This window comes from Panthera tigris, chromosome B2 (genome assembly GCF_018350195.1).
Source record: "Panthera tigris isolate Pti1 chromosome B2, P.tigris_Pti1_mat1.1, whole genome shotgun sequence".
Classification (NCBI taxonomy): Eukaryota; Metazoa; Chordata; class Mammalia; order Carnivora; family Felidae; genus Panthera; species Panthera tigris.
Genome location: NC_056664.1, coordinates 13,501,860 through 13,522,766, shown reverse-complemented (window position 1 = coordinate 13,522,766; position 20,907 = coordinate 13,501,860). Strand labels below are relative to the sequence as shown.

The 20,907-nt window shown below is 50.7% G+C and overlaps 1 protein-coding gene across 8 annotated transcripts in view; it reads right to left on the bottom strand.

Annotated features, from left to right (window-relative positions):
- Positions 1-345: 345 nt before the first annotated feature.
- The window catches only part of DTNBP1 (dystrobrevin binding protein 1), a 131,509-nt gene continuing 110,947 nt past the window's right edge, over positions 346-20,907 (bottom strand). For 3 of the 8 annotated variants that reach the window (XM_042985676.1, XM_042985678.1, XM_042985681.1), the window contains 3 exons: positions 10,401-10,586; positions 1,849-1,992; positions 346-680 (listed from right to left, as the gene is read on the bottom strand). In XM_042985676.1, the coding sequence (XP_042841610.1) occupies positions 391-680; positions 1,849-1,992; positions 10,401-10,586 (620 nt within the window). In that variant the 3' untranslated portion in view covers positions 346-390. Of the gene's footprint in view, positions 681-1,191; positions 1,251-1,848; positions 1,993-10,084; positions 10,212-10,400; positions 10,587-20,907 lie in introns of those variants that run through there. The other 5 variants (XM_042985679.1, XM_042985677.1, XM_042985680.1 and 2 more) reach the window with 5 other exon arrangements.

Here is a 20,907-nt window from a genome sequence, read left to right as displayed (position 1 = left end):
ACCCCGTCGCTTAGGCCCCACGGATGCGGCTTAGCGCTCACTCCCTGCGCCCGCCGGCTAGTGGCACGTCGTGGGACGCGACAGCAAGCCGGGCCGCCCTCCCTCACTAGGCGCCGGGCTACCAGTGGTGGCGAAGGGGACCCCGCGTGCCACCCGCTCCTCAGCAGGAGGAAGGAGGGAGCGGTGGAGCGGACCGTGTGCGGTGGCCGTTTCGGGGGCCGGCTACGGCCACGCTCGGGAGGACGGACTCAGGATCGCGGGGGCGGCCCGTGTGGACACCCTCCCTGCTGCACAAATTGGAATTCGAAGCCCTTCCGCACAAAATGGCTTTGTACCCTGTCGGGGTGAAGTCCGCAAGCTTTATTGTCAGCGGTTTGTACAGTCAGGGCCTCACGCGCCGGCGGCGGCAACTGCGTCACGCCCAGGAGCCTCGGGGACGGCACCTGCCTCCAGGGCGGGGCGCGCACACCTACGAGTCGCTGTCGTCGGTGTGCAGGGTGGCGAGGGCCGTGTCCACCTCCACTCCCTCCTCGTCGGACTGGACGACGGGGGACTCTCCGCCGTCGCCGGGGGCCGGCGAGGACGGCGGCTCGGCTCGCGACGCGGAGGGCCTGGGAACCTGGAGGGTGACTTCGATCGGCCCGCCGCCCGCTTCGGGCCCTGCAAACACAACAGAGAAGCTGCCACGGAAGTTGTGCTGGAGACGCCTCCCCCCCCCCCCACCCGGCCCCCCCACGCGCGCGGAACAGAAGGGGCGCGCGGCGTTGGTTCCGGGGGCCGCAGAACCCGGCTGCCTGTCTCCGCGAGGGCAGGTGGCGCCGGGGACCCTCCGGCCGTCCGGGGTGGCTTCTGAGAGAAACCGCCGGAGGCACAGGCCGCCTTGCTTTGAGGAGCAGCCCAGGAACCTCGGCCATCAGGACATGTCCTGGCGAGTAATTCGGGGAGTTTTTCTCTGGGCGCCGGTCTCACTGATCTTGTAGCAGTTCTCCAAGTTCAGGGAAACTGAAGAAGGTCCTAAACCCCAGTCTGTCTGTCCCTGACTCCGGGAAAGCGCCAGGCACTCTCAGGACTGCCCTGCCCCATCCCCCCCCCCCCCCCCCCCCCCCCCCCCCGACGGCGGGGAGGGGGAGAGCGCTGCCTCGGGGAGAAGGTAGAGGAAACACAAGTGGACAAGAAAACTGGAGGTGGGCTTCGGAGGAAGGGGGCCTAGTAGCGCCGGGACCCTGGTCTGAGCCTTTCCCTTTTTGCGCCTGTGGAAGAACAGAAGTGCTTTCTTAGCAAGGATGTGCATATGAGACAGCCCTGCCCCCACCTTGCAGGGCTCGTCCCAGACTTAAATCGGGCTGGGTAGAGGGGGCCTTGGAAAATTTCTACTGGACTTCCATGAATCGCAATTTGGGGAAGGCAGTAAATGGAGATCAAGTGCCCGAAGGGTGGCGACTTAACTCTTAAACTCTCAGCCCAAGCTGAGCAAAAGGTCAAGCGACCACCTGTGGAGGGAGGGGGGGGGGGAGAAGGGCAGCATGGGGGGCGGGGGGGGGGGGTAGGTTGCTGAGGGTGAGCCCCAAGCTCCAGGCCTTACAGCCTGACCCCCAGAGGCCTTTTGAGCCCGAGGAAGAAGGACGACCCGGGTCCGACTGCGCGGTCCCTGGACGAATCTGGGCCGAGCGTCACAAGCTGGGAGAGGTTCACCACGGACCAACCAGAGCCCCCCTCCCCGCCGCCGTGAGCCCAGAAGTGGCGGGACAAGAGGCAGAACTTAGAGACTGGCCCCGGGCGTCCGGGATCCTCCCTCCGGAGGGAGCTGGCGGACGCGTGACAGACCTCGTGCCAGGCTGTCGCCCCCACCTGCGGCCGGAGACGGCAGAGCGGGGTCTTCGCTGCCGGAGTTCAAGAAGACGTCCAGGGCCTCCTGGTCAGACACGTCCATGAGGTCCATCTGCTCCAGCATGTCGATGTTCACCTCCATGGACGACATGCTGCCCATGGGCTCTGGGAAGAGACGGGCACGAGCAGGAATGACCCTTTTTGCCCTCAGTGACCCTTCAAGTGCATCAGTTGACCACGTATGTTCTCCAGGTATGAGATCTCTCCTGCTACTCCAGGCTTTCTAAGGCAGAAAACGACACACCCGAGTCGGGCCCTGTGACTCCATCCTAGACCGGTCTTGGCTGCTGTTACGTCGGCCCCTTCCGGCCGTTTGTTCACCCCCAGCCCTCGGCCTGCAGGTGCGGAACGCGACCCGTTTCTGCACGAAGCAGCCCGCAGCTGCGGGGAGCAGGGTCCCGAGAGCCACATCCCCGCAGCAGGAGGTTCGTTACCTCCCTGCCGACACAGCTTTGCCTTCCGCCTGCAGAGGCCCCCAGACTTTATCGAGCTTCCTGGGGAAGCTGTCACTGCCCTTATGACATCTCTCCGGTCTTTGATCTGAAAAGCAGACAAGCTCTGGGCAGCCGCAGGCTGGTGAGCGGGGAGCACGAGCTCTCTGTGGTGAAAGAGAAAAGTAAAACTGGCCCAGGAGCAAAAGGACATCAATACCAGGAGGGGTCCACCAGCCGGGGCCCTGGGGGAGGGCAGCCCCTGGGTCTGGAGCCCACATTCCAGCTACCTCTGTGGTCCAGAAAACAACGAGCCAGTCGACTTGGTCACCCCAGGCATGACCGTCCCTGGCAGAAACAAATTATTTCTGGTTCACCCTGGGTCTCACAGGGATATAAAAACATAAACTCGGCCCAGTCCAGAGTCTACAGCACACGGTGGGAACCCGTCCGTCACTCCCGGCGAAGGTCAGCGGAAAGGAGCTCCGTGTAACACCCTTTACTGAGAATTCAAATGACTTTACGCATTTTAATGACCTTAAAAATGGAATCAAAAACCAGCCAAACGACTTTCAGATAGGAACATTTTAATCACTGAAATGTAAAACCGTGGGCCGGTATTAAACCGATGGTTAGGGACTAGGGCCAAACAAGTTAGGAAGACTGAGTAAGACCGTAGGGCACAGAAACAGACGGAAAATGCAAACCCGCAGCACCATCCCAGTCCTGAGACAAGAAGAGATGGTGGGGGACACGGACAAAGAGGCTGATTTTCTCCCAGACTTGCTGGAAGATGTGACGTCCCAGATTTAGGAAGCAAGAATCTATTCCAAGGAAGACAGATGAAAGAAATCCTCTCCTACATCACCTGCAGTGAAGCTGGGGAACGTCAGAGAGAGGGCACGAGAGGGAAGAGAAGGAAATAGTTAGATTGACGGCTTCTCGACAACAATATAAGAAGACAATGGAATAATAAGTTCAAAGAGGTGAGATAAATGCCATTTCTAAAATTATGTAACATTAAATGGCATTTAAGACCGAGCATCAGCTATGAGCGCAGACAGCTCGTCACCACGAACCTACTCTCGCCACAGGCACCACAGAGTCCAGGAGGTCGGGCCCAGGATGCAGGAGGTGGGTGACTCGGGAGCTCGGGGGGGGGGGGGGGGCCGAGAGCCATCGCGGTGTAAGACCCCATTCCGGCAGCAGAAGGGGAGGAGCTGACCGTCTTAGGCACAACCTTGTTCAAGGCCAGCGCTAAAATAAGAAAGCACGTAGTTTCTGTTCTTCGCAGGGGGAAGCTTACTGTAGCTGAGGTGACTCCTCGAAGTAGAGGCATGAGAGCCACGTGGTGTGGACTCGGGTGGGGTGCAGGCCCGGGGCCACTGCCACGCGGAGTCACTGCGCTGCTTCACGCTCGATACCGCGAGGGGTACCAGCGGGGCGGCGTCCCGAAGCTTCTCCAGGCTGACTGGTCAGGGGACACTGCCACTGGTCAGTCGTGGGCCCCGTGGGTGCTTGTGTGCGGCTGCCGGGCCACCAGAAGTCAGGCAACCGGCAGGTTTTCTGTTCTGGCCACGGTCTGTCAGCAGGGCCTTTCTGGCGGTTGGCCTTGGTCTGACTGCAGTTTTGAAAGGGACACAGGCTCCCTTTCATTTCCGTCTGTCCCATCCTTTGGAAAAGGGCAGGAGTAGGATTTAAAACCGAAGAGAACGCAAAACCGGATTAAAAAGGCATGGGAACAGTACCAAGAAAGGTAGTAATGAAGCCACGTGTCAGTAATCACAGTAAATGTAGATGAGTCAGTTAACAGATTAGAAGACTGAATGAAAGTGATAAAAATCTCGCTATGTCTAGTTTATTGGAGACACTCCCAAAACATAAGGACATTAAGTTAAAAGAAACAAACAAAAGCTTAAGTAGTTAAATAATTAACTCGAAGAAGAAAGCTGACCTAGCAATATTTTTTTAAAGTTTATTTGAGAGAGAAAGAGGGCAAGCAGGGGGAGGGAGAGAGAGAATCCTAAGCAGGCTCGACACTGTCAGGCAGATAAACAGGCCTTGATCTCACCAACTTGAGAGATCGTGACCTCAGCCAAAATCGAGTCGGACACTTAACCGAGCCAGCCAGGTGCCCCTGACATAGCAATATTGATAGGAAACAAAACAGACTTTAAGGGAAAACAAAAATATTGAAATAAAGAGTAGTACTTAGTGATTTAATAAAGTTTCAGTTTGCCTGGAGGACAATTCAAAATTTGTGTGACATAGAATTTGTGGCGATGTTTAAAGAATGGCAGAGTGACAAGGAAGATCTAACCGATCCATAATCCTGGGAAGAATGGTTTAATACACCTCTTTGATAATAATTAAACTATACAATTCAATAATAGGGAATGCTTAAACAGCCCAACTTATGATCTTGGTGGAACGGGTACACACAGAACCCTATCGTTTAGGATCTTACCCTCAAATGCACAGAAAACATGTAGGAAAACTCTAAGTCTTGAATTAAAAAAAAAAAAAATAACCCATTCTCCAACAACCACAATGAAGTTTATGAGAAATCAGGAACAAAAGGTAACTAGAAACAACTTCACACATTATTTAAAAACACTTCTAAACAGGTCACAAGTCAAATAAGAAATTGTAATGGAAAATCTAAACCCAGGAAGAAACTTACTTGTCCGAACTTGTAGAATTCTGTTAAAAAGTGGTGAACGTTACCCTTGTAAAAAGTTCATAGCTTTGAATGCCTTATGCAGACAAGAATGCTGAAAACCAAGCCCAGTCAAATTAGACCAAAACCAAGGAAAAAAACCAAAAAACAAAACTGCCACCGAAGATGCCCAGCACTAAGGAAGAGAAACTAATGAGATACACGATAGCAACAACAAAGCTAAAAGTTGGGTCTTTAAGAAAACACTTAAAAATGACTGTTCTGTGTAAGACTCATCATGAAGGATGAACAGCACAAATTAGTGATCCGAGAGGGGTGGAAAAGCAAACTTCAACCCAAATACCACAAAGGCTGAGAATGATACTATGGACGTTATGCTGACACATTTGACAACTACAGATCAGCCGGACAGATTCCATGGAAAACTTGTTAAAATTGACAAGAAATAGGAAACCTTTGTACCTAGTGGAGAAAAACAGGTGGCAACTCTTCCCACAGAGAAATTACTCGGCCCCCGCAGTGTCTGAGGCTGCTTCTACCCAGCGCTTGGGCAATCAGGGAGGAGGGCTTGCCTACTGCACGTGTGGACTTCCAGCACCACTAAGAGGCTGGTGCTCCCTCGGCACAGAAGCGACACAACCGCAATCAAGGCCTGGACGGGTTTTCGTAGAACTTGCAAATCTGACTGTAACATTTATACAGAAGTACAAAGAGCCAAGAACAGCCAAGGCAACTCTCAAGAAAGAACGCATAAACGTGTTTCGGGGTGTGTAAGAATCGCTCCAGCACACCACACAGCAAGACCTGCTGTAAGACAAGGTTTCTCAGCCTTGTCCACACTGTGGTCCACGCTCTGGACCAGAGCATTCTTTGTTGTAGGGCTGTCCTGTATACTGGCAGGTGCCCAACAGCAGCCCTGCATCTATCCGCTAGATGCAAACAGCACAGCCCTGCCCCCAAGCACAGCAGGCAAAACTCTGGGGACTCCACCAAATGTCCCGAGGGGACGAAACCGCCCCCAGTTGAGAGCCACTGTTTAGTGAAGAATGAAGACAGTAGAGTTTGGGCTCCAGGCTAGACAAACAGAAGAAAGAGACAGAGAAGAGAGCCCAGAAAAGACTCACCGGGTACTGCAGTGGAGACACCCAGAAACAGTGGGGAAAGAGTGCTGGGGTGGAGGCAAAGTTACTGAATTTGGGTCCTTACCTCCCCATACACAGAAAAACGAACTGGTGGTGGACTGAACAGCCAACTATAAAATGGGAAACACTGAAACTTTAAGAATAAAACACAGTAGAATGTTCTTAGGACTTGGAGTTACAGCCAAGCTCTACTTGTGTGCTTATACTTGGAGGGAAGGATTTCCTGAACAAGACACAAAAGGACAAACCATAAGCAATAAAATGGGTAGAGCCGATCACGTTGAAATAAACACACATTTAGCAAAGATTTCTCTAGAATCCATAAGCCACAGACTGAGTGAAGGTGACTGCCTCAGATGACAATCCGTAAAGGCCAATACCACGAGCATCAGACCCCATAAGGGGGGGCGTCTGGGTGGCTCAGTCAGTTAAGCGTCCGACTTCAGCTCGGGTCATGATCTCACAGTCCATGGGTTTGAGCCCTACATCGGGCTCTGTGCTGACAGCTCAGAGCCTGGAGCCTGCTTCGGATTCTGTGTCTTGCTCTCTCTCTGCCCCTCCCCCGCTCATGCTCTGTCTCAAAAATAAATAAAAACATTAAAAAAATTTTTTTAAAAAAGGCCCCATAAAGGAAGACAGGCAACCAGGAGGAAAATGGACAATCAAGGATATGCAAATTAAAAACAAGAGGTCATTTCATACTCACAGATTGGCAAAAATTTAAATATCAGGCACTACCCAGTGTTGACAAAGATGAGTGATGGCACATATACACACTGCTAGGGCACCGTAAACCAACGGGGGACTTGGGCAGGTAATCAGACAGAATCTAGTGAAATTACAGATAAGCACGTCAAACGACTCCGTTAATTACTGTCCCAGTGATACACCCTCAAGAAGCGGTTCTCAAAGTGTCCAACTGCCTCAAGAGTTCCTTTACCGGGGAGCTTGTTAGAAATGTGAACACTCAGACCCCACCACAAACCTACTAGATCGGAAACCCTGGGGTGGGACCAGGGGGTGTGAACAGCCCCCCTGGTGACTGAGGCTTGCTCAAGTTTGAGGCCCACTGCCCCAAAGAAACTCTCATCACATGTACGAAGACATAAGAGAATGTCCTCAACAGTGAGGTTTGGTTTTGTTTATTTTTTAGAGGGGAGGAGAGAGTCTCAAGCAGGCTCAATGCTCACCATGGAGCCCAACACGGGGCTCGATCCCACACCTTAGGATCACGATCTGAGCCGAAATCAGGAGGTGGACACTAAACCGACCGAGCCACCCCAAATTTCAAAGTTCTAAATAAAACACTCACGGAGAGACAATCACGCAAAGTTAAAACCATAAGCTGGCAATTGTTTTGAGATACTACTGCATTCTAGATTGTATCCTGGGGGACGCTATATGAATTTTAGTTTAGTGCGGTTTTATCTACTAATTCCATCTCTTCTAACTTCGTTAATTTTGCCACTAGCCCAGACATCACCTCCCTCTCTGTCCTGGGCACTGGGTCCACTGGGGGACTTCCGAGGCCTGAGTTAAGAGTGTCTCGCGGCACAGGGCGCAGCCCCCGGCTCCAGAAGATTCGACTTTGCCGAACTGCCAGTTCAGCAGGGACCCACGGGAGCCTGAGATCTAACTGTGGGCACACACACGTACGGAACGGCGTGTCTCCCAGGTGATCTGTCAAGATACCCCAGCACCCAGCAACAAGGAAAACAGGAGTCACGTCGGGTGGAAGACAGAACCTGGGTCAGGGTCGTACCAGGTTACACGTGCCCTGATGGCACTAGGACTGCTGGGCGCATGGCGGGTGCCAGGTCCCCTCTGCTGCCTGGCAAGCTGGCGTGGCCTCCTCACCTCCTCAAGTGCCTGATGCTCCCAGTTCCGTGATTTCTCCAGCCTCACCCCAATCCAAGGAGTCACGGGTGTCCCTTTACCCTTTACTCTGATAATTTGCTGGATAAAACTTTCCATTCCTTTGTCTTAATTAAAAAATGATGCTTTGGAAAGTGAGAAAAAATTCACTGCTATTTCTGATGTAGTGGAATGAGTCCAAAATACCATATTCACTATGGAGATTTTTTACTTTGACGGATTCTCCTACATTAAACATCCCCGCGTTCATCCCTGGAGATGAACAGTCTGTAAGGGGACGTGGGACCTGCCAGGCCGGAAGTCTAAGGGATGGCTCTGAGCAGCCTCACCGAGAGATGCCTATTTGTTATCTGAATGTTTTTCCAGCTACGGCTGAAGTAGAAAGCTAAAAAGCCCAAATCTCCAATTTTCTTCTTCAGTGCTTTCAAAATCACACATATTGGCAACATGTGCCTGACTCCCATTTTTTTTTTTTTTTACCTTAAAAAAAAAGGAGCCTAAGACTTCTTGGAAACTTGAAGAATGTTATTTTTTAAGTGTCCCAAATGTGAGAATTCGATTCCTTAATACTTCATTGATGTCTGTCCAACAAGAGTTGGCCGGGCACCCCACCGTGCCAGCTGGAGGGTCCCCGTGTGCCAGGTTCTCGGTCACTGCAAGGAGGCACTTCGAACCTCCCTGCACCGGGTTCACCTCCGTGTGTGCTCCCATGTCTCCCCACGAGCACGGGCCTACCTAAGAGGCACTTCCACTTGGCCTTTCTTCCTTCCTCTGGGCCTAAAGATGTGCCGAGTGCTCGCAGGTGCTCCGGAAACATCCAGGGAACCAAGCTGGACGTGCGGGGTCAACCTCAGCACTGATAGTCTCTGACTGTTCCCTTCGCTGGCCAACCTCCTCCCACCTCCTGGGTGCAGCGGCTCCTTGTCCTTAGATCTCCAGTATGTTTCCCAGCAGGTGCGTGGCTGGTACGGCCTCGATGTCTGTGTCCCCCAAACTCGCATGTAGAAGTCCTGACCCCCAGTGTCATCGCAGTGTCTGGGGGTGGGGCCCCTGGGAGGCTAACAGGTGGAGATGGGGTGGGGAGGGCGGGGCCCCCGACACACCAGAGAGGGTCTCACGGCCGTGCAGGGTACAGTGACCTCACCCCTGCCCGTGACGAGACGCGAATCCCTGCAGCGAACGGGCTACTCCCTCCATAAGCGGCACCAAACCCTGCAGGCCACGAACAGCACGCATATTCTGAGGCGATCTGTCCGGCTTTTCTAGACGCAGACAGACTGTAGAGGAGGGCATACAAAAGGGACACAGCCGGCTCCGTGGAGACCGGATGTCCTCCTTCAAATCTGACCCGCCCTGAGGAAAGAAGCCTTATCCACACGGTGCATCCTGTGGTGCTCTCCCAGGCGTGTTGCCATGCTACTTTTGATGTGTTCTGCCTCCATTATTCTCCTTCCTCGGTTTTTATTTCCTTAACCTCTCTCCTGGGGGCGGACACCGGATTCAAAGACAGGGAAGGAACAGAGTGAGGGGAACAGAGAGGAGCTGGGGGGTGTGGTGAGGGGCAGGGTATCGGAACAAAGACCGGGGCCAGGCTGGCCAGGGGAGAGAATGGAGGACACAGGGCTGGGGAGTGGAGGGGCTCAGGGGTGAGGAGGGGCAGGTGAGCAGAGGGGCCCTGGACGGTTGCCCGCGTGCCGTGCAACCAAGCTGCTCGTGCTCCTCCTAGAGGCTGGATGAGGGACCCCGTACCGGGCTTCGCCCCTGCTGTTTGTTCTTGGGAACTCTCGGAGACGCGAACATTTATGAATCTGGATGTTCATCTCAGAACCGTGTATAAAGATAAAGAATCTGTTCAACTAGGGGTCTGGTTAAATGTTAACTGCGGACATCCTGACGACGCAGACGCAGCTTTGAAAATATACCCTTTTAAAGAACTGTTAATAACACGGGGAAAGATCCCTGTACAGTATTTAGATAGACACAAAGCCAGATGTGTGAATGGTTTGATACCAATTATGTACAGACTCACTCACACACACACACACACACACGAAAGAACCACCCTAAAATAGTGACGGAGATTTTACTGTGCTGTAGAATTATGGGTGATGTTTCTTTGGTTTTTACCTTTTAAAAAAAAAAACAAAAACAAAGCCTGCTCCATGTTTTCTAAGTATCTCCAGCTGAAGCCTAGACCTGCAGGAAGAGGTAGAGACGAGGACGAGACGAATACCGCATGGCAGAGCCACTTTGGGTTTTGGGGACTAAGGCCAGACCAGACTTCCGGGGACTGTGCCCCACACCCCACCTGGGGGGCGCGGCGAGACACGGTCTCCGGGCTCCCGGGGAGGGTCCCCGCCGCCAGCGGCCCTCTGCCCAACTTGCCTCGCCTCTCCGCTATCTGCAGGTAGCCCGTGGACAGGTACTGTTCCATGTCCTGCTGGAACGCCTCCTCAAAAAACTTCTGCCGCTCCTTCAGCTTCGTCTGCTGGGTGTGCTCCATTTCCAGGACCTTCTGGGTGTGCTCTGCATCGAGTTCAGCTACGGAAACAGAACACTCGGGGTCAGGGCCTGAAGAGGGACGGAGACAGGAAATGGGAGTAAGTACGCACTCACCTCCACCCTCCAAGCTGAGAGGGTCGCGTCTGCTTGTCAAACCCCGGCTGGTGCCCCGACTGCCATGGAGGTGCCCCCCCGCCCCGCCCACCCTCCACGGCACTTCTTCCCCTGACCTGGCGGGCCAGCCCCCCGGCCCCCCGTGCCTCTCCCTGCGCCATGACCTCCCACCACGTGTCCACTGTTTGCCGATCAGCGGTTCATCAGCCAAGACCAGCCTCTTGGCTAACACTTCACCTGACTCCAGCGGACCCCGCTATCCCGCCCTGGGGCACCCCCTGCGACCAGACTGGTGACGCTGACTCGTACATTACATGCAGTACAGGGGGCCAAGACTCGGACTTCCTGGCGGACAGCGACGCCTCATCACCCGGCTCGGAGCCGGGCACGGCAGGCGTTCAATAAGCGGAAGGGCAAGGATGCAGCCGTCGTGCTGGATCAGAAAAGCGAGGTCCCGGCTCTGCTGTTCACTAACGGGCAACCCGGCTGAGTCAGTCAGCCTTCCTGAGCCTCACATCACCCGGCTGAATCTGGGATAGAGATACTAACCCAATCCTGACGTGCGCCTTCAGTGAAATAACGGTGAAAGAACTTTCTGATTAGTGTCAGCAGCGACCCTTCGAGTTCGGGCCGAGTCAGCAATACCAGGCCATCACCCTGAGCCTCGTCATGCCAGAAGGGCCCCCAATTTGCCATCCCGTGACCACTTCCTAGCGCTCTAACCTTCCTCAATGCGCGCGTGGGGAACGCAAGAATGAAATCTGGGTCAGGCATTTACCATTATTCACCTCGTTCACGGACCCAGGGTTATTTTCACATTTGCTCTGAACTCCGGAGTCCTCTGTACGTCCCACGGGGGGCAGAGTTCTCAGGCGGCCTCCGAGATGCCCTGCTCCTGGTGCACACACCCTGCACGACGCCCTCCCCGACTATCAGCAGGACTGGCTCTCCTGCCAGGAGCAGGCTATGCCCCGGGGCAGAGCTGACTTTAAGAGAGAGGGGTCACCCGGGCAAGCCTGACCTGATCGGGCTCTTAAAGGCGCCTGCGTGCACTTTCCCTGGAGAGAGAGACGTGAAGCGTGAGAGAGGGACGTGACACAAGGAACATTCTCCGGTGCTGGCTCTGAGGATGCGGGGCCCACACGGCGAGGAACGCAGGTGGCGGCCAGACACGGAGAGCAGCGTCCGGCTGAAAGCAGGGGCCTTAACTACAGCTGCGGGGAGCTGGAACCCCGCCAACAACCTGAATGAACTCGGACGGGGGCTCTTCTCCCGAGTCCCAGAAAGGAACGTGGCCTGGTCGACGCCCTGACGTCGGCCCGCGAGGCACCGGCCTTGACTTCTGCCCTACAGGCGGCGGGTAAGCTCCTACCTTTGCGCCGTTTTACACACTAAGTGTGCACTGGCCTCTCGCGCAGCAGTACGGAGACCCTCCAGACAAGCCGCCTTGGCTCCAGCCCCTGCCCAAGTGCGACTGGCCCAAGAATCAAACGATGACTCCTTGAGTTCGTTCCCCTAAACAAACGTCTCGCAGCGCCTACCTCGTGCAGACACTATGCTAGGCTGAGCGTGGCAGAACAGAACGTTTCAGCTACCTTACTGTCGTGCAAGAAACGGGGGGCCTGAAACGCCGAAGATAATTTCACTGCAGACGTTATTCCCCACCTGGGAATAACACATCTGGGGAGTGTCACATCTTTGGGGCGTCAGAACTCATTTAACTCAATAAAAAAAGATCCGATTAAAACACGGACAGAGAATCTGAGCAAACGTTTTTCCAAAGAAGACAGACAAATGACCAACGGGTGCGTCATCACTCATCACCAGGAAAATGCAAATCGAAGCCACAACGAGACATCACCTCACACCTGTCGGAACGGTCCCCACTGAGAAGACACGAGACGACAGGTGTCGGCGAGGACGTGGAGAAAGGGGAACCCTCGTGCACCGCTGGTGGGAATGCAAGCTGATGCAGCCAACCGTGGACGACGGCGTGGAGGCTCCTGAAAAAATTAAAACTGGAGCCACCCTATGATCCAGGGCTCTCACTTCTGGGTATATATCCAGACAAAACGCAACCGCGTATCGAAAAGGTATCTGCACACAGCATTAGTCACCATAGCTAACACCTCAGTGCCAACAAACGCGTGGGTGTGGGGTGTGCGTGTGTACAGACACATACAATGGGATACTACTCACTCCTAAGGAAGAAGGAAATCCTGCCGTTTGTGACAACAGGGACAGGCCTTGACGGCGTTAAGCTAAGGGAGACACGCCAGAGAAAGACAAATACTGTCCTACCACTTAGGTGTGGAATCTGAAAAAGCCAAACTCCTAGAACAGAGAGTAGAATGGTTATCGGAGCTGGGGGTCGGGGGACAGGGAGAGGGGGAATGGGGGTCAAAGGGTACAAACTTGTAGTTGGAAGAGACCTAACGTAAAACACGGTGGTTAGAGTCCACAGTACTATATTACGTTCTTCAAAGCTGCTAAGAAACTAGATCCTAAATGTTCTCACAAGAAAGAAACGGTAACTTCGTGAGGTGATGGGGGTGTCCGCTAATTCTACAGTGGTAATCACACTTGCACCAAATCAACACGTACCCCTTAAACTTACACAATGTTGTATGTCAGTTACGCAGCACTAAAACATCCTTGGGGTGTTACCAAGTGATTTTTAACAACAAGAAATACACAGAACTCAGAGTGAACGGTGGTCTATGAGGCCCAGCGTAGGCATTCCGCTACCCGTCCCCCACCAATACCCACCACCACATTTCACACGTGCTGAGAACAACATAATCTCGTATGCGTGACCGACCTTAAAAACTCGATGATGGAGGATATTTTTAATCCCAAGTCAGTTGCAGTCTCCAGTACTTAGAATATTCTGGGCATTCATCTTGTATTCTAACCTACATACACGCAAGGAAGACACACGCACGTTAACCGGCCACCACCAACAGAAAGTGAATCTTCCCGACTCCACGATGACAGGTGCTGTACCGACGATGTTCATTCTGTTCCCACTATTATAATCACTGTGCATTCTCTGTATTTCTGTGTTGCCCTAACTTCCCCCATCTCCTAGGTTTGTCTACAGGGAGACGATCTGTTAAGATCACAGGTTTTGGAAGCCGTCGGGGCACAGGTCCCAGCCCTTTCCGCAGCCGCTCTGGCACCTCTCACATCACATCCCTTTTAGCCTACTTCTCATCTCAGGCGTGGCTCTGGAAGGAAGGCAGCCCTGCGTGAGCCCCTTCGGAGGCCCACAAGGTCCCTTACCTGTACCTGTCTCTGTTTTTCTGCTCAGAGTATTCTCCGAGTCTCGGGGAACGTCAAGCCCCATAGCCCAGAAGTTCTGGGGAATTAAGACAGCTCTCGGCCAACAGGTGACAGATGTCAGTATATCAGTGTTCTGGTGTCCCTTCCTTCGGACGGGCATTTCTAGGAGGCCTTCTGAACACTTCTCAGAGATCCTGATGGAAGCAGAGCCCCGGGGCTATAGCATCAACTTTAATAACACATCCCTGTCTTGGCCGTTCCTCCTGTGTTTCCTCTCTGCTTCCTCACTCCTCCTCTCCAGGATCACCTCCTGTACAAACTACCTGCAGCAAAATCCTCTCAGGCTCTGCTTCCACACAAACCTGCACCACGATATCCAGCACTAGCTGGGACTTAACCTCTCTGAGCATCAACTTCCTCCTGTGTACAAGGAAGGTACAAAGACCTATTCCGTAAGGCTGCTGGCAGGATTAAATAAGGTAGCAGCTGTGAATCACCAGGCACCAGCACTGACCAAGAGGTGACGGTTCCTACCAGCAATTATTTAAAACAGTGGACTCTTGGGGGCACCAGGGTGACTCAGTTAAGTGTCCAACTTTGGCTTAGGTCATGATCTCTCGCCCCGTGAGTTCGAGCCCCGTGGCGTCGGGCTCTGTGCTGACAGCTCGGAGCCCAGAGCCTACTTTGGATTCTGTGTCTCCCTCTCTCCCTACCCCTCCCCTGCTCGTGCTCTCTCTCTCAAAAATAAACATGAAAAAAAAATTTTTTAAACAATGGACTCTTGAAAACAATGGACATGAGGAGAAGGAAACACGAAACACTACACAAACTCGGACGAGTGCGACACTGAGAATTACCCCAGCTCTCTCAGCCTCACTCAGACACTCCAGAATTAGTCACCTCTCGGTGCCTTTCACAAATCTGCAAGGAATTCAGTGCACTCCTGAGAGGGGAAGAGGGGACCCAAGAGGAGCCTCTTCATTTGTTCACTTCAGCTGTCAGCCTCTCGGCTCAAATGCCTCCTGACTGCCAAGTGCATGGGAGACGGTCAGCCTAAAACAGACCAAGTATGCTTCAAACACTTCAAACCAAGTCCAATTAATCTTTTAAAAAAGTAATTCCAGAATAAGCAGCTCAGAAACAGAGATCAGTGTAGAAATCATCAAAGGGGTTTTCATTAAAGAATACCTTGTTCCAACAGAATTGAGATTTTCCACACAGTTGTGTGCAGCTTGAAAACATCGTTCTTCTCGAGACTTCTGCCTCAGAAGTTCCATTCTCTCCTGTCTGAATTAGAAGCCCCAGAGTTTTTCATCTTGGGTTTTCTATCGTGGAATGCAATCTCATCACATCTTAACCCTCACAAAAGCGGGGGGTAGATTTGGGAAAAAAGAAAATCACTGTTTTCAGTTTTAAAACATGTTACGCAGTAGTTATCTGAAATAGCTCCGACTGCCCTATGGGCTTGGGCTTGGCTTCAGAGCCACTGTGGTATCTCAGGGCCGAGGGCCACACAAGAATCACTGAGCAGCAGCACAGTCACGCTCATGGCCACGGTGAAAAAGCACATGGCAGATTTAGTTAAAAACAGCAATGCTGGGGGTGACTGGGTCGGTGTAGGCTCAGGTCACGATCTCACGGCTTGTGAGTTCGAGCCCCACGTCGGGCTCTGTGCCAACAGTGTGGAAACTGCTTGGAAGTCTCTCTCCCTCTTTCTCTGCCCCTCCCCTGCTTGCTCTCTCGCCAAATAAAGAAATAAAAAGCTTAAACAAACAAACAAACAAAAATAGCCAATGCTGCTCAGCAGCGCGGAAGCTGCACCCCCAGCCCTGGGCCCACTGAGTGTGGGGGGGGGTCCTCGTGGGGCGGTTCAACCTGCGCTCGGGCCGGCTCTCACCAAGAAACCACCACATCTGGGGCTGGTACAACGCGGGAAGGCCATCTGAAAGGGTCCTTCAGCACCCGAGGTTTAACAGCATCCGCATTTTGAATGACTACAGAAAAACGTACATTATAGAACATCTTCTACAAGGAAAAATGCCTCCTCGTTCGTATTTAAGACGTCATTTATTGTACTGGGAAAAGCAAGCAAATACAAAGATTTAAGGAGCTTCAACATAGAACCTTAAGGTTAAAAAGAAAAAAAAAAAAACCCACAAAAAAGCAGCACTAGCTTTCCTGCCAGAAGGCAAGAATAACCCTTTCTCTCCATAACCAGCCTGGTCTGCGCCCCCCACAGCCGTGCCCATTTCCTGTGGCCCCAGCCTCCAGGCTGGCTGCCACGACCACCTCCAAATGGAGAATTCCTCAAAACAAGTCCCATTACCAGTGAGGATGGTATAATCAATTCTCCATCACACGTGTTAACGGGACGTAAGAGTGGCAACAGGATACAGGAAACATATATTTTTAAATATATTTATATTTATATTCAATATATTTAAACATATATTTTTAAAAGCCCATCAAGCTCATTTCAGGAACAATTTCAAACCAGTGCACAGCTGTGCCTCTCACGGAGTCGGGGAGCCCTAAAGTGAGGTGTGAATGGCTGAGAAAGGCCCCCCGAAAGTGCTGAGAGAAAAGCAGACATCAGGAAAACCGGGCTAAACCTTTCCAGTAGAGTTGGTGGTAGCAACCTCTTGAATCCGAAAATGTCAAAAGAGAAACAGTGAAATTTCGTACGTAGGAGAGTTAAGAAAAACTCTGGCAGCCTCTAACATTAAAATAGCGAGAACGTTTTTCATTCAAGGTAACTACCCAAGAATAAGAACAGATTTAAAATCTGCAAGATATTTACAATGTGGATGTTTTTATATTGCTAGAGAAAGAATTCTGGGATAGTAAAGCACATGTGACAGGGTCCAGTCAGACCTTGTGAAATCTCTGTATATTTCTAAACACGAACAGGTACACAAATGCCTTTCCGGATCAGTTTTGATAAAAACTGCAGACAGTCAAGCCACATGACCACTAAAAGACCCCGTGAAATTCCATCCGTGTGATGGAATTTACCCACTGGGACGAATTTTTTTGATGCTTCTAATTATTTGCATTTATTCAACTGATCTTTTTGGATGTGTGAACAATGCATGTACACTGTGGAAAAATTTTAGTAATAAAAAAATTACAAATAATGTGAAAATTCCCCCTTAAGGCACCATGAACAGGTGACCTCAGCTAGCAATCTGTGCACTCTGATCAGATCTTTTGTCCTCTTAGGTTAAACTATATGAAATTGCAAGAGCCAATCCTTTTTTTTTTTTTTTTTGTTGAACTTTTTACTTTGAAATAGCCATAGGGATGCCCGGCTGGCTCAGTCAGAAGAGCATGGGACTCTTGATCTCGGGGTCGTGAGTTCAAGCCCCACACTGGGTGTAGAGATTACTTAAATAAATAAAACTTTTTTAAAAAACTGCAATAATCATAGGTTCACAGGACAGCGTTGAGAAAGGTACAGGGCACAGGGCAGCAGCCCGTGCACCTGTGCCACGGCTCCCCCAAGGCTAATACCTTAAACAGTTAACAGTGTAGCATCAAAACCAAGTAAATGACATTGGTACAACCCCCAGAGCTTTATTCAGAGTTCATCAGTCACTCACTCGAGTGTGTGAGCGTGTGTGTATGGGGAGCTCTATGCAGCCTTATCCGTGTACAGTCTTGTGTAACACACCACAAGATCCTCAGCTGTACCGACCCTGCAAGGCCCCCTCAGGTTATCCTTGTATAACCACACCCTCCCTCCCTGCCTCCCCAACCACTGATCTCCAAGCCTATGAATTCCGTTATCGAACAAAGGTTTCAGAATGGGATCGTGCAGTACACATCCCTCTGAGATTGGCTTTTTTTACCCAGCGTAGTTTTCTGGACGTTCATCCACGCTGGTGCATGTATGGGTAATTTGTTCCTTTTTATTGCTGAGTAGAATTTCGTGGTGTGGACATACCACAGTGAAACCGTTCACTCCTGGGAGGACAGTTGGGTTGTTTCCAAGTTTGACTATTATGAACAAAGCTGCTATGAGCATTTGTGTACCAGTTCTGGGGTGAAAGTAGGTCATTTCTGAGATCAATGCCCAAGAATGCAATGGCTGCATCATATGGTACGCGCATTTTCTTTAGTTTCGAAAGGAACCGCCAAACTCTCTTCCCGAGTGGCTGTCCCCATTTTCTAGGTCCACCGTCAGTAAATCACAGACTGCATCCCTCCACATCCTTGTCGGCATCAGTGAGACCTTCCAGCTGGAATACAGCCAGTCTGTCCGTTCCTCCTCCCCACCCCCCCCCCCCCCGCCACAGTGTGTCCATCAGAAACAACTGTGGGCTTATTTTCAACAACTGCTATTTTTCTAAAGGTGCTTTTAGTTCCTTGAGGCATTTCCCTACCCGCCCCCCACTCCCCCCCACTTTAGTTTTCTTTACATTTGGATTTAATAAATTATATTTAATTTCGGAAAAACTCTGTTTTGGAAACTCAGGATTTAGATGAGAACAAAACATGTAAGATTTCTTTCCAGTGCTAAAACTCACTTATTCTTTATTTTTACTAGTTAGCAGTATGGCTTCATTTCTAACTTAAATTGGGTTTTCAGAATGAGGCATCTACACAACCATTTTTAAAGTCTCCCAACCGCCTTATAAAATGAATACAAATGGTCTTAGATTGGAGCACAAACAGACCTTTCCTTAATGTTGTCCTAGAATTGGGGTTTTTATAACATGCCTTTTAAAATATCAACTTCTGGGCCCCACATTTCTACAGCTTTTAATAGTTTTCGGTCTAGCCTTCATCAACAATTAGTTTCCGAGACTGATTTATAAGTACTGCAAACCATGCATTATTTCTGGGACTCTTGTAAAGCAGCACAGAGCCCTTAGTCCTTAGCACTGGTTATTTTTTTTTTTTTTTTAATTTTCCTGCGCATGGTAAAGTTAACCAATTTTTTAAAGAAAGCTAAATGACTTAACTTTTCCTCACTCTCCAACACACACACACATGAGCGTGCGCACACACACACCCCTTACACACATCTATCAAGAACCAAACGCTACTTCTTTCTTTTACATGCAACTAAGAGAAGGTATTCCTTACCTAGAACACAGTAGTTGGCAGGTTCGGCAAACAGAGTAAAAGAACTCTTTCGGACAACGAAGAACTCATGGCCACTCCTAGCGAGATCTCACAATGTCCAGTCATTCGGGGCAGCTCCTGAACAGCTGTTTCCTAAACCCATGTCACAGGAAACAAACACTATTCTAGTATCTAAACTTCTGGAACATTTTAAAACTTCCATCAACTGCCCTGAAGGAAATGACCACTATCTAGAGTATTAGCAAAATGGACAGCTTAGAAACTCCATGTGCATGAGGTTTGCTGAAACAGTGAGACAGAAATGCTCAGCTGTTGGCTGTCTCTGTGGGAGGGGCGAGGCAGCTCCAAAGACCTCTGTGCGGCTGGGAGACTCTGGGCCGCCCCGCTCACCCCTCCAGGCCTGGGACCCGCCCCCATCAGTTAGTGAGGGGGAGGAGGCCAGGCTTGGATGGCATCCATAAGGAGCTCACCTCCAGTCCTTAAGTACCACAGTTCTATTTTTACTTGCTTTCGATTGGAGCAGGAAGAGGTCATCCTAAATCCTGTGTGCTTTGTGGTGAAATTGTAGGAAAACCAGATTAGCGGTAGGAATTTGGAACCTCTTCCGTTAGACAGTGACATTTCAAGAAAATTAGCTCCAACTATTAAGAAAATCCTGACAGTATTTTTGCTTTCGTCTTCCTGGCCTTTTTATTGCTTGAAGAACGATTAGAACCGAGAGGCTTAAGGATTAATGCGTAAGTGAGAAGCTCCGCCTGTGGCCAGAGGCTTCGTGAGTTATTGACCTGTTCGAACTCCATGGGCCCAAGGTGGGAGGCTGACAGGACAGCCTGGTGGCCTGAAATGAGTCCGGGCAGCACCAAGACCACTGTGCCTCCTGCAGGGACCAACACACAACTAAATGGGGGGGGGGGGTGTGGATCACGGTTCCAAGCGATGGCTCCACACCACCACCTGCAGGTGCTATCACTCCGCGATATGTGGATGAAACATACCTTTTACAGAAACAGTACATAAAAATGATAAAATATCAAGCCTGTATCATAATATACTATTCTTTGGATGATTTCCAATTTTTTTTCTTGGAAGACTGAAAAAAAAAAAAAGACCCTCCAGGCTAAAAGCTCTGTGTTGTAAATATTTAGACAATAGCCTAATTTCCTAGCATTTTTAAGTCAAATCCGATACTTTCCTGAATTTTACTTAGGGTATTAACCTACTTAACAATAATTATTGGGGCAGAGGATGGGTAGATCTTTAGAGGAAGCCTTTCAAACTCCAAAGGTATTTTTTTGTTACTACATGAAAAACTTTTTTAACATTTTTTTTTTTATTTTTGAGAGACAGAGACAGAGCACGAGTGGGAAAGGGGCAGAGAGAAAGGGAGACACAGAATCCGAAGCAGGCTCCAGGCTCTGAGCTGTCAGCACCAAGCCTGATGCGGGGCGTGAACTCATAAACCGTGAGGTCATGACCTGAGCCCAAGTCAGAAGCTTAACCGACTGAGCCAAGCAGACGCCCCAAAAAACTTTATAAAAGGTATAAGCCAACTGCTTGTGTCTAAATGTCAAAGTCAACTACTATAGAGTTCATTCTAATGAGTTATGGAGATAGTAGGCCAGGGGCTCTAGACATTTAGTGGCATCAAAGTCACCTGGAGGGCTGGACACAGAGACCGTTGGGCCCTCTGCCCAGAGTTTCTGACTCAGTAATTGGTGGGGCAGAGAACTTGCATTTCTAACCAATTCCCAGATGGTGCTGATGCCGCTGGTCCACAGACCAGCCTTCTGAGACCCACTGCTCTAGGTGAACTGTATCTGTGCATCCACTGCATTCAAATTTTTTACTTGGTACAAATATTTTTATAATGGGAAAGAATAAATAGAAGATGGGGAAGCTG